This window comes from Hypanus sabinus, chromosome 20 (assembly GCF_030144855.1).
Source record: "Hypanus sabinus isolate sHypSab1 chromosome 20, sHypSab1.hap1, whole genome shotgun sequence".
In the NCBI taxonomy this organism is placed as follows: Eukaryota; Metazoa; Chordata; class Chondrichthyes; order Myliobatiformes; family Dasyatidae; genus Hypanus; species Hypanus sabinus.
Genome location: NC_082725.1, coordinates 40,459,827 through 40,472,136, shown reverse-complemented (window position 1 = coordinate 40,472,136; position 12,310 = coordinate 40,459,827). Strand labels below are relative to the sequence as shown.

The window sequence follows — 12,310 nt, the reverse complement described above, 5'->3', positions numbered from 1 at the left end:
CATTCTTCTGCCTTCTCCCCATAATCTTTGAGGGCCTGACTAATCAAGAACCTATCAACTCCGCTTTAAATCTACCCAATGACTTGGCTTCCGGAGCTGTCTGTGACAATGAATTCCACAGATTCACCAAATTCTGGCTCAAGAAATTTCTCCTCATCTCTGCTATAAACAGACATCCTTCTGTTCCAAGGCTGTGTCCTCTGATCCTAGACTCCCCACTATAAGAAACATCCTCTCCACATCCACTCTATCTAGGCCATTCAGTATTTAAGAGGTCTCAATTAAATTCCCCCTCATTCTTCTAAACTCCAGTGTGTCCAAAGCCATCAAACACTCCTCATACGTTAACCCTTACTTTCCCACTATCATTCTCGTGAACCTCCTCTGGAGCCTTTTCAATGCCAGTACACCTTTTCCAAGGGACCCAACACTGTTTACAATATTCCATCTGCAGTGTGGCCAATGCATTATGAAGCCACAGCATCACATCCTTTTATATTGTAGTTCACTCAAAATGAATGCTAACATTGCATTTGCCTTCTTTACCACCGATTCAGCCTGCAAGATAACCTTTCGGGAATCCTGGACAAAGACTTCCAAGTGCCTTGGCATCTCTGATTTCTGAATTTTCTCCCCACTTACAAAGTAGTCTATGGCTTTATTCCTTCTACCAAAGTGCATGGTCTTAAACTTTCCTGCACTACATTCCATACACTATAAGGACCAATCCTGCAACTTTTTCATCTGTATTGGAAAGGGTGGAGTTGCTATATTATGGCAAACATCAGCTCCAAAGTATCTCCTCATACTTCTGTCTGCACCCTCACCTACCACTCTATATCAGCACAGGGTCCATCATATGATTTCTGACCATATTTCCTCATGAGATCTTTCAATGATCTCAAACCTCATGGTCATTCAACCCCAATAACAATTGGATAATCCCAGCAGAAATAATGTTTCAGTCTGCTCACATCCTACATAAATGGGTTATTCATACATTGACTCTATCCTGTCTCTCTCGTCAAGATGGCCTACCAAGGAGAGCTGCAGCAGTCAGATCTCAGGCACAGAGTCTGGCTCTTTGGCTTAGAACCGAAGAGAGGAAAAGTGAAGATCTGGAGAGAAAACAGGAAGTTTTGTAGACAAGAAAGACTTTTGGATAATATATCGAAGTCAGAGACATCTCAGACTGGTCCAGAAGGTTCAGTTGCTTGGCATTCAGGATGAAATAGTCAATTGGATTCAACATTAGCCTCAAGGAAAAAGCCAGAGAATGTTAGAAGACAGTTGTCTCTCTGAATGGAGACCTGTGAATATTGGTGTGCTGCAGGGAGTGCTGCTGTGTCTCTTGTCGTTTGTCATCTATATTCATGATTTGGATGATAGTGTGGTAAAATGGAACAACACATTTGCAGATGACACCAAGAATGGAGGCATAGTGGAAGGCTATTAAAGCTCGTAAAGTGACCTGCACCAGCTGTGAAAATGAGCTGAAAATGGCAGATGGAATTTAAAGTTTTCAAGTGTGAAGTATTGCAGTTTGGGAAGGAAATCCAGAATAATACTTGGAGAGTGAATGGCAGGGCACTGAGGTGTGGATTAGAACAAAGGAGCCTGGGGTACAGATCCATGTCCCTTGAAAGTGACATCACACATACAGTACTCTGCAAAAGTCTTTGGCACATAGATATATAGTAGCTAGGTTACCTAACTCTGTATTTTATTTGTCAATGAAGAAGAGAGCAAATTAGTAAATCTGATGGGAGCGAAGTATGCTGAGAATGACAAGGGTGGTGTGCCACAGGAAGGATGAGGGACAGGTGGCAGAGAACAAGTACCAGTGGTGTGGGTTGATGTAGGTACAAACAAAAGCAGCCTTGAGATACCAGGCAAGATCATTTGATTATGAAAATTTGGTTTATTGATCATTACAGAATGTCTTTCTGGTGTTGCCTTCACCCTTTTCCCAACCTTAATTCCGTATCCTTGACCCCCTCACACTCTCAGTCCATGATATATCAGAATCAGGTTTATCGTCACACACGTCATGAAATTTGTTTTTTTTATGACAGCAGTATAGTGCAATATTAAAATGACTACAGTCTTGTGCAAAAGTATACAGTTGGCCCTCCTTATCTGCTGGGGATTGGTTCTGAGACCGCCCCCCCCCACCCCCCACCCCCCCGTGGATACCAAAAATTGTGGATGCTCAAGTCCCTTATTTAACCTGTCTCAGTGTGGTGGCCTTTAGGACCCAGTAGAACCCCGGACTTTATTTAACATGTTCAGTTTGGTGGACGTTATGACCCGACGGCACAGCTCTGAATCTGTGGTGTTTCTGTTCACGAAAATAATCATGATCATGATTGAAAATAAGGTGGAAGCTGCCCCAATGACTGCTACAATTATTACTAAGCAACACAGTGGTTTAATTATTGAAATACAAATGTTTCTTAAGTGTTTTATATGCATAGAAAGGTAAAATATGTACTATATACTAAGAAAAACGTTTGACTAACTGAAGCCAGATAATACCAGATGTACCTGTTCCGACTTCAAATCCGACTTAAATATGGACTTAGGAATGGAACTCATTCATAACCCGGGTTTTTAAGTCATTTCTAGATTACTTATAATACCTAATACCTTGTAGATGCTATGTAAATAGTTGTTATACTGTATTGTTTAGTGAATAATGACAAGAAAAAATCATCTGTATATGCTCAAACAATGAGTGCTGGAGAGAGAACTTCCGGGTTTTCCCACACCATGGTTAGTTGAATGTGTGCATGCGGAATCTGTCGATAAGGAGGACCGACTGTATATAAAACATTTGCACACTGTTGCAGATTGAATCATAAAGAGAGTTTTGGCACATTGTTCTTTATAAATTAAAGTATGAGTGCAGTTGCTGGAATGTTTTGTTGAAGTTGTATAAGACTTTAGTAAGTCCAGCTATACTGTGTCCATTTCTGGTCACTTATAGGAATGATAGCAATATGATTGAAAGAGTGCAGAGAAAATTATTTGAGTGTCTGAGTCACCAGGATAGGTTGGATCAGTTAGAACTCTATTCCCTGGAGCACAGAAGAATGAGGGGTATTTTATAGAGGTACTGTATACAAAACTATGACGGATATAGAGAGGGTAAATGCATGCAGGCTTTTTTCCCATCAGGTTGGGTGAGACAGACTAGAGGTCAAGGTTTTAGATGAAAGGAGAAATATCTAAGGTAAGTCTGAGGAAGAACATCACACTGGTGCGAGTGTGGAATGAGCTGCCAGCAGAAGAGATAGATGTGGGATGAATTGTATGATTTAACAGAAGCTTCGATAGATCCATTGATGAGAGGTATGAAGGGCTATGATCTAGATGCAGGAAGATGGGACTAGGCAGAAAATCAGGCCAGCATAGACCAGATGGGCCAAAGAGCCTGCTTCGGTGCTGTAGTGCTCTATGATTCGATGTTGAATTGCTCCTGTTTTTATCCGTTACTCCTCAGGTGCCTCTGCCGACCAATTCAACTTCAATGTGGACATCTGAACACACTGCATCTCCATTTCACATCAGGTGAGTAGGGACCTTAACTTCTCCCAAACAGACTGCCTAGTTCATCCAGTTGAACTTACTATACGGAACAGCTTGTTCAATTCCACTCATTTTCTCCAGGTCAAAGGTGTAGCTATGAGAAATCAAGAGTCCAAACTCTTTCTTGTAGGATATGTTGAGCAGTCCCTGCATTAGTCCTACTCAAGTCTTTTCTCTGACTACTTTTTTTCTAGTACATTGATACAGTAATTGGTGTTGCTGCCTGTATTTACAGAAAATTGGAGAAATTCATTATATTCATTACTAAAATCCACACTGTCCCCACTTTCTTAAAGTCCATTTCTAACATTCCCTTCTTTTATCAATAAATGTCACTATTTCAGTTTAGCTATCAATATTCGTTACAAATCCATAAAGCCCCACAGTTGTTGTGATGACATCTCCTCCTGCACTTTTTCCTGTAAGGGTTCATTTCATTCTGCATTCCTGTCATATCTGTTTTGATGATAAGACTTTCTATGCAGGTGATCCTATGATTTTTTTCCTTAACCTTACAATATTGATAGGTCGTTCAAGCATGTCTCTTTTAAACAGAGATTCACATACCCATTCATGACACAGGAAGTAACTGTATTTGACTCCAAACAGAGCCAATCTAACAGTCCAATTCTTCCTTGTTCTTGCTCAAATGCACAGCACTCTCCTTTTCATTCTTTTGCCATTTTGCAACTCTAGGGGACAATTTATAGTAATCAGTCGTGATATATGCTTACTCCTTGGTTGTTTACTAACTTGTTTTCCAAACACAACAGCTGCCACTTGTAAGCTCAAAAACAAATGTAAGAAAACTTCCAACTAACAGTTTGGTTAATTTCTAGTTGTAAATGGAAGTCAGTCTTCAGTTCAGTTCTTGAAATGTAAATGGAAAGCATTGATCAGCTTGAAGTTAAAACTTAGCTTTGTAAATAAGGTTTGTATTTAGAAAATGTTATTTCTGTGTATAAGCAGATGTTGGTCATTACAAATGCTTTCTTATGGCTCAAGAGTAGAATATGAGACAATATGTTGTTCAATTTGAGTTGTTTGAAACAGACAAGCTGACCCTTACATTGCTTAGTTCAAGGAAGCTTGCAGAACTGATGTACTACAATTTAGCATATCAGTAACTAATGCATTTGTAGTTGCAAGGTTTATGAATTCAAGGAAGTTAGCTTTATAGTGTTACTTGTAAACTGTGAACATTAAGCTTATGTCTATCTCGCCAAAAATGCATTTAGAGCATTTGTGTTAACAATATCTGAGGAAATATCAAAAGTGTGTGAAATGGGAGAAAAATGATAAGATGCAAAAAGCAGTTCAGGCTTCCTAGGAATGAGGAAAGGAACATCAAGAAACTCTGAAAGGAACATGGGGTGAACAAGAATCCATTCCTCCCGCTTTGGTTTCTGCAATAGACAATGTGTTCACATGTGTGTGTTTTAGTTTATAAGAATTGTACCTGTACTTTGGAACACTTTTATTCTACATTTAGGCAGCTTTCTCAATAAATGTCACTATTTCAGCTTAACTATTAAAGTTAGCAAATTATGGAAATAGTTGGTGTTTCATAAATGGTTTATAATTTGGAAATGTTAAAAATAGAAACCCTTTGAGTTTTAAATGTACTTTAAGGTTTTTGTTGGATTTAAGTTTGTTATACTGAAAACAAATGAACTGTGTTTACAACAACACACACAAAATGCTGGAAGAACACAGCAGGCTAGGCAGCATTTTGTGTGTGTTGTTGTTTGAATTTCCAGCATCTGCAGATTTCCTCATGTTTGCTGTGTGAACTGTGTTTAAGTCCTTTGTTAGATGGAAGAATTTTCTCCTTGGTAGGGAGAGAGGACCCACCACCTGACCATAAGACCATAAGACATAGTACCAGAATTATGCCATTTGGCCAATTGAGTAAGCTGTTACCATTTTATCAGGACTGATATATTTCCCTGTCAGCTCAATTCTCATGCCTTCTCCCCGTAAATCTTCATGCCTTGACCAATCAACAATTTTAAATGTGCCTTCAGTATACCTAATGACTTGGCCTTCACAGCCATCTGTGGCAACAAATTTAACAGATTCACCACTTTCTGGCTAAAGAAATTCCTCTTCATCTCCATTCTAAATGGATGTCCCTCTAGTCTGAGGCCAACGTGCATGACCATATAATGTCCTCTCATCTTAGACTTCCCAACATAGAAAGTGTTCTCTCCACATCCACTCCCTCAAGGCCTTTCAACATTTGATAGGTTTCATTGAGATCCCCCCTCATACTTCTGAATTTCAGTGAGTACAGCCCCAGAGCCATCAAACACTTCTCAAATGATAAAGCTTCCAATCCTGGAATCACTTGCATGAATCTCCTTTGAACCCTTTCCAACGTCAGCACAGTCTTTTTAGATAAGGGGCCCCAAAGTGCTCACAATACTTCTTATAAAGCCTCAACATTATATCATTGTTTTAATATTCTAGTCCTCTCATAATGAATTGCATTATGAGATTATGAGAAATGCACATTGCATTTGCCTTCCTCACCGCAAACTCAACCTGAAAATTAACCTTTAGGAAATCATGCATAAGGACTCTCAAGTCCCTTTGCTTTTCATATTTTGAATGTTCTCTCCATTTAGAAAATAGTCTATACTTTTATTTCTTCTACCACTGTGCATGACCACACACTTCCTGTCACTGTATGCAATCTGCCACTTATTGCCAATTTCCCTAATCTGTCTAAGTCATTCTGCAGCATCGTTGCATCCTCAAAACTACCTACCTCCTCCACCTATCTTTGTATCATCTGAAAACCTGGCCACAAAACCATCAATTCTATTATCCAAATCACTGACATACAACATAAAAAGAAGCAGTCCTCTGTGGAATACCATTGGTCACCGGGAGCAAACTGGAAAAGGTTCTCTTTATTCCCACTCTTCGCTTCTTGCAATCCACTAATGCTCTATCTATGCTAGTATGTTTCCTGCAGTACCATTGGGTCTTAACTTGATAAGCAGCTTCATATGTGGCACCTTGTCCAGGCCATCTGATAATCCAAGTTCACAGCATCCATTGATTCTCCTTTGTCTATCCTGCTTGTTATTTCTTCAAAGAATTCCAACAGATTTGTCAAGCAAGATTTTCCCTTAAGGAAACAATGCTGACTTCAGCCTATTTTATCATGTGCCTCCAAGTACCACAAAAGCACATCCTTAAAAATCCAAAATCTTCCCAACCACTGAGGTCAGACTAACTGTCCTATAATTTCTTTTCTCTGCCTCTCTACCCTCTTGAAGAGTGGAATGGCATTTGCAATTTTACAGTCCGCCAGACCCAATCCAGAATCTGGTGATTCTCGAAAGATCATTACTAATGCTTCCATAATCTCCTCAACTACTTATTTTAGAATCCTGAGGTGCAGTTTATCTGGTCCAGGTGAATTATCTACCATCAGACTTTTAAGGTTTTAAGCTTCCCAAGTATCTTCTCTTTAGTAATAGCAATGACACTCATTTCTGCCTCCTGACACTTTCTTATTTCTGGCACTCTGCTAATGTCTTCCACAATAAAGACAAGTGCAAAATACTTAACTTTACCTGCCATTTCATTGTCTCCTATTACTACCTCTCCACGTTAATTTCCAGTGGTTGCTATCCACTCTCTTCTCCCTTTTACTCTAAAAGGGAGTACTTTTACTTTACTTCTCCCTTATACTGATAAAAATGTTTTGTATCTTCTTTTATATTATTGGTGAGTTTACCTTCATATTTCAGCTTTTCTCTTTTTATGGCTTTTTAGCTGTTTTCTGTTGGTTTTTAAAAGCTTTCTAATCCTCTTCCTTCTCATTAATCTTTGCTATAGTTTTTGCTATGATTGCCTCATTCTCCCTTTAAAATACTTCTTCCACTTTGGGATATATCTTTCCTGCACCTTCTGAATTGCTCCCAGAAAATCTGACAATTTCTGTTTTGTCATCAACCCTGCTAGTGTCCTCTTCCAATCAACTTTGGCCAGCTCCTCCCTCATGCCTCTGTAATTCTCTTTGTTCTACTGTAACACTAATGCATCCAATTTTAGCTTCTCAAAATGCAGGGTGATTCTAATCAAATCTGGGTCATTATATAACAACCAGTCCAGAATTCCCCTAGTGGGCTCAATCACAAGCTGCTCTAAAAAAAAAACATCGGATAGGCATTCTACAATTTCCCTCTCTTGGGATCTAACACCAACCTGATTTTCCCAATCCATCTGCATATTGAAAACCTCTATGACTATTGCAACATTGCACTTTTTACACACTTTTTCTATCTCCCTTTGTAATTTGTAGCCCCCATCCTGGCTGCTGTTTGGATGCTTGTATATAACTTCCATCGGGGTCATTTACCCTACCAGTTTCTTAACTCTTCCCACAAGGATTCTACATCTTCTGATCTTATCTCACCACTTTGTAAGGATTTAATTTTGTTTTTTTTTACCAAGAGTCACTGCACCCCCCCCCCACCTGCCAGTCCTTTCAAAACAATGTATATCCTTTGATGTTAAGCTTCCAACTATGATCTTTCAGGCATGACTCAGTGATGCCCATGTCATACCTGCCAATCTCTATCTGGACTACAGGATTATCTACCTTATTCCATATACTGCGTGCATTAAACTATAATACCTTCAGTTCTGTATTCATCATTCTTTTCAGTTTCGACTCCCTATACACTTTAACTTATCCCATTGACTGCAAATTTGACCTATCATCTTCCTCACCGTAAATAGAAAAAAAGAGTAGTGTATTAATTCTTGGATACAAAAGCAACATGTTTGATTATTGATTAATTCCAAACACATAGAGAGAAAACTTTACATATAGTCAAATAGCTACAAGTTCAGGTCACTTAATATGTTTAATAAATGAGGTAACATGTCATCATTGCAACTACAGCAATCCAGCTAAGAGCAAACTTCAATAAGTTAGATGCAGAATTATCTGCCCCTTGACTTTTTAGCTGTGATCATGTAATGGAAATTCATTTTGCATATTTTTGCTATAACGTGGTTGAGTTCAATTTGTAAATTTGATAAACTTGCAAGGAAGATTCATTTCATTCATTCTCCAAGAAAACACAGTGTCCTAAATTCTCCAGATTGTGATCTCAGCTGTGTCAAGCCAAATTATGTTTCAGAATGTTGGCCCATTGCATTTCCTGTCGTGAGCGCTCTTGTGTCTTGATAAAAGATCTTTGTGAGGATATTTCCTTGAAGGGAGGTAAACTGAACCAATCATGGTGGAGCAGACTAAAAACATATATTTATATGTTTACTATTCCTATTCAATTAGTAGAGCTTTCGAATGCAGCTGTCTCTACTATATAAAAACACAGGCATCAGTGGCATTGATTTTTTTATAAATAGGTTTCAAAAGCAGCAGATTATTTTTTGCAACACCTTTTCTCTTGGCTTGTGGAATCAATTGGAAGAATGAAAATCTGTAAAATTATCCAAAAGTTTGATTAAAACCAAAGTTAAATACATATATATTACTATTTAGTGGATTAGGCACCTAAAATAAGGAATGGAAAATCTCATTCTGCCAAAAAAAGTCTCTAGGACCTTCTGGTATTTAAATTATCAATTAGCTTTGCTTTGACATCTGTGATGGCACGAGAGTGGTTCTTCTTTTATTCTGAGCATTAATAAGCATATAAGGAAAATATACATGAGAATGATTTTACATGCAGTCACTGGAAATAACTTAGCAACAAAGCTTCTAGTTTTCTATCCCAAAATGTGTACCTTACCCTTGTTCCTGGAGCTCCTCCTTCTCCTGGGTTTCCAGGCTCACCAGGTTGACCAGAGTCCCCCTTAAACAGAAATGTTAAGCTTTATTCAATCAAAACAAAAAGCATTCTTCTTTGTTATAAAATCTCTCTGCTTCCATCAGTGTTACATATCTAATCATTATTCTTTCTTGATCAATATTCCAAGTTTCACACAATCATTTTGTGTTCTGATGACTTTCACAGCATTTAAGCTCTTAAGGTTGCTTTATCCAGGAATGAAAGAGATGCAGAGAAATGTTGGAGGAACTCTACAGATCAGGAAGCATCTATGGAAATAAACAGTCAATTTTGGGCCAAGACCCTTGATCATGACTATCAAGGGAGGGAGTAGAAGCCAGAATAAGGTGGGGAGGGGGAGAGGAGTGTAAGCTGACAAGTTGAAAGGTAAAACCAGGTGAAGGTGAAGGTAGTAGGTGGGGGAATGAAGGGAGAAGCTGTGACATGATGGGTGGAGAAGGTGCATGTTTGAAGCAGAAGGAATCCAATAGTGAAAGGAAAGTGGACCAAGGTAAAAAGGGAAGGAGTAGGGGCACCAGAGGGAGGTGCCCTTAACCAGGAAATAATTTTGACAGTGGCTAACATCAGTCAGAGCATATTGCAATATATTTATATTAATATATAAAAAAAGATATATTTCTATATAAATTTTGTTATTCTTCTCTAACAAGGCGCAACACTTTATTGATAAACAGCAACTGGAGTGTAAGTGTCAGAAATTTTTCCTCAAGCCTGATGTTTCACAAGATGTTTCAACAACTCAACTCCTTTAAAGAAGCATGGCCTGTTGCATTTGGAAGATGTGGAAGACATTTATATGTTTTACCTATCAGCAATTGGGTAAATTGGGTGGACAGCAATTTAGAGGGAATAGAGGGAGCAGATGAAAGAATATCAGGCATTGGGAAATTCATGCACCATCTAACATTTCAGAGGGATTTCTAAAAACATTTATTTTGTTAGATTTGCCAGCTCCCTTATATAAGACAATTTGGGACTAAACCTAAAAGGTTCAAAGCATGGAGCAAACAAATTGACATACCCTGCGTCCTCTTGATCCTTTAGGGCCTCTTTCACCAGGAGTTCCAGGGTCACCATCTGGTCCCTGAAAATTCAGAACACAATTTACACAGATAACTTTCTCATGTCCTTTATAAATTTAAAAAAAATACACTGTACATCTTTTTACAAACATAAATGTTTTCAACAAGTACCTGAGGACCAAGATAACCAGGGAATCCAGGTTCTCCCTTAAACAATAAGAAAGGGGAAGAAATTAGACTGTATTGTTCAACTAGTTATACTCTTATCAATGTGATGCTGTTATAATAGCATCAGATTACACAGATGGAATAAAATTCATTCAGCAATGTATCACTAAACTTGTCAGTCACTGCAGTGAATGAAAACAGAAATCAAGAGAGACGTCCACTTTACATTCTGACACGTGGTTGATTACCCCAAAGGCTGCTCATGCAAAAACAGCCATTTTATTTAAGACGAGATTCACAGATGGAAATTGCCAACATTTGTGGAGCTTGCCCATATTTGGAGAACTTAATATAGTGATGTATATAATCTCTGTATATAATTACTTTTGATATGTACAAATGCATTATTTTGTTCAGATGTTCTTTATAAATAATGGTCCAGATTTAAAGGGGGAAATTGCAGTCCTTGTGTAAGTAACTCTGGGATATCTATGCACAAAAAAAGCCTGAAGCATCAGTTGAAGAAGGGTTTAAGATACCCTCCTTGTATTTTGTGGAATGGTTCTCCAATCATGTTTATTTATGCATCAGTTAATATTACAGAAGTATTATTGACAATAAGTACACTCACTAGTGCATATTATAAATATGTATGAAGAAGACCAGATTGAACCAAATTACTTCTAACACATTGCAGATGATTGCATTATTAGGACTAATATTTGCAGTGTGCTTGTACATATTTAAAGAAGTATTATGCCAGCTGACAGAATTCTAAATGTGTATGATTATCAATGTGATCTACTGCTCACTAAAATTAATCTGATAGAGTACAAGAAAACAACTTTCATTTATACAATTCCACTAGTGCACTTTAATTTCCCAATCCGCTATTTCAAGAAGTGGGATTACACAGACACCAAGGGTGATGACTGAAAGACTGATGCAAAAATAATGGTTTAGGAAGATGATCAGATATGTATGCATATACCATGGAATTTTGTACTGAAAGCAAAATAAAACATTTGCTTGGTTTCTGGCATTTTGTTTTCTCACCTTTCGTCCGTTTGGTCCAGGATTTCCAACCATATCAATCCCATCCATGCCCTGTGTAATATGAAATAGAGTGCACGTGCGTCATCTCTAAACCCCTAATTGTAACACATTTGCATGAATTGAACCAAAATAAACATACGTTTTGACATAACAGGAAAAAAAATTAATACAAAAAGCAAGAGCATCTCTCACTTCTTGGTTGCTGGATAGAAAATCATAATGAAGTTCATCTTTGTGATAGATTTCCTTTTCAGTTAAACTCAAGTTATGCACTGTGTACAGTCACAGCCTCCACAACTTTTCTTAAGTTCTTCAGTCTCCTCCTTCTTAAACAGTCTTTCAGTATCGAGGATTATTTGCATCCACTTTTGTTTTGTGGGTTTGAGGAGAGACAGGAGCCAACATGGGAACCACAAACTTATCCAGAAATGGGACAGATGATGCTTGACTGGGCACTTGAGTGTGCAATTTCTGAAATACTATGTTCCTTCCATGCCGTACTCTGGGTTACAGTGTGCTTCCAATACAAAACCAGAAGATTCTCAATGCAAACACAAATGCTCCTTATCCTCTTGAAGTGATTATGTACCAGAGATCTCCCAAGAGTAAGTGGGTGTTTGTATCTCTTCA

At 38.2% G+C, this 12,310-nt stretch overlaps 1 protein-coding gene across 1 annotated transcript in view; it reads right to left on the bottom strand.

Annotated features, from left to right (window-relative positions):
* LOC132378207 (collagen alpha-6(VI) chain-like) overlaps positions 1-12,310 on the bottom strand; it is a 127,493-nt gene that overhangs the window by 16,510 nt on the left and 98,673 nt on the right. The window contains exons 28-31 of the mRNA XM_059944917.1: positions 11,681-11,731; positions 10,628-10,663; positions 10,456-10,518; positions 9,375-9,437 (exon numbers count right to left, since the gene is read on the bottom strand). Of these exons, the coding sequence (XP_059800900.1) occupies positions 9,375-9,437; positions 10,456-10,518; positions 10,628-10,663; positions 11,681-11,731 (213 nt within the window). The remainder of the gene's footprint in view (positions 1-9,374; positions 9,438-10,455; positions 10,519-10,627; positions 10,664-11,680; positions 11,732-12,310) is intronic.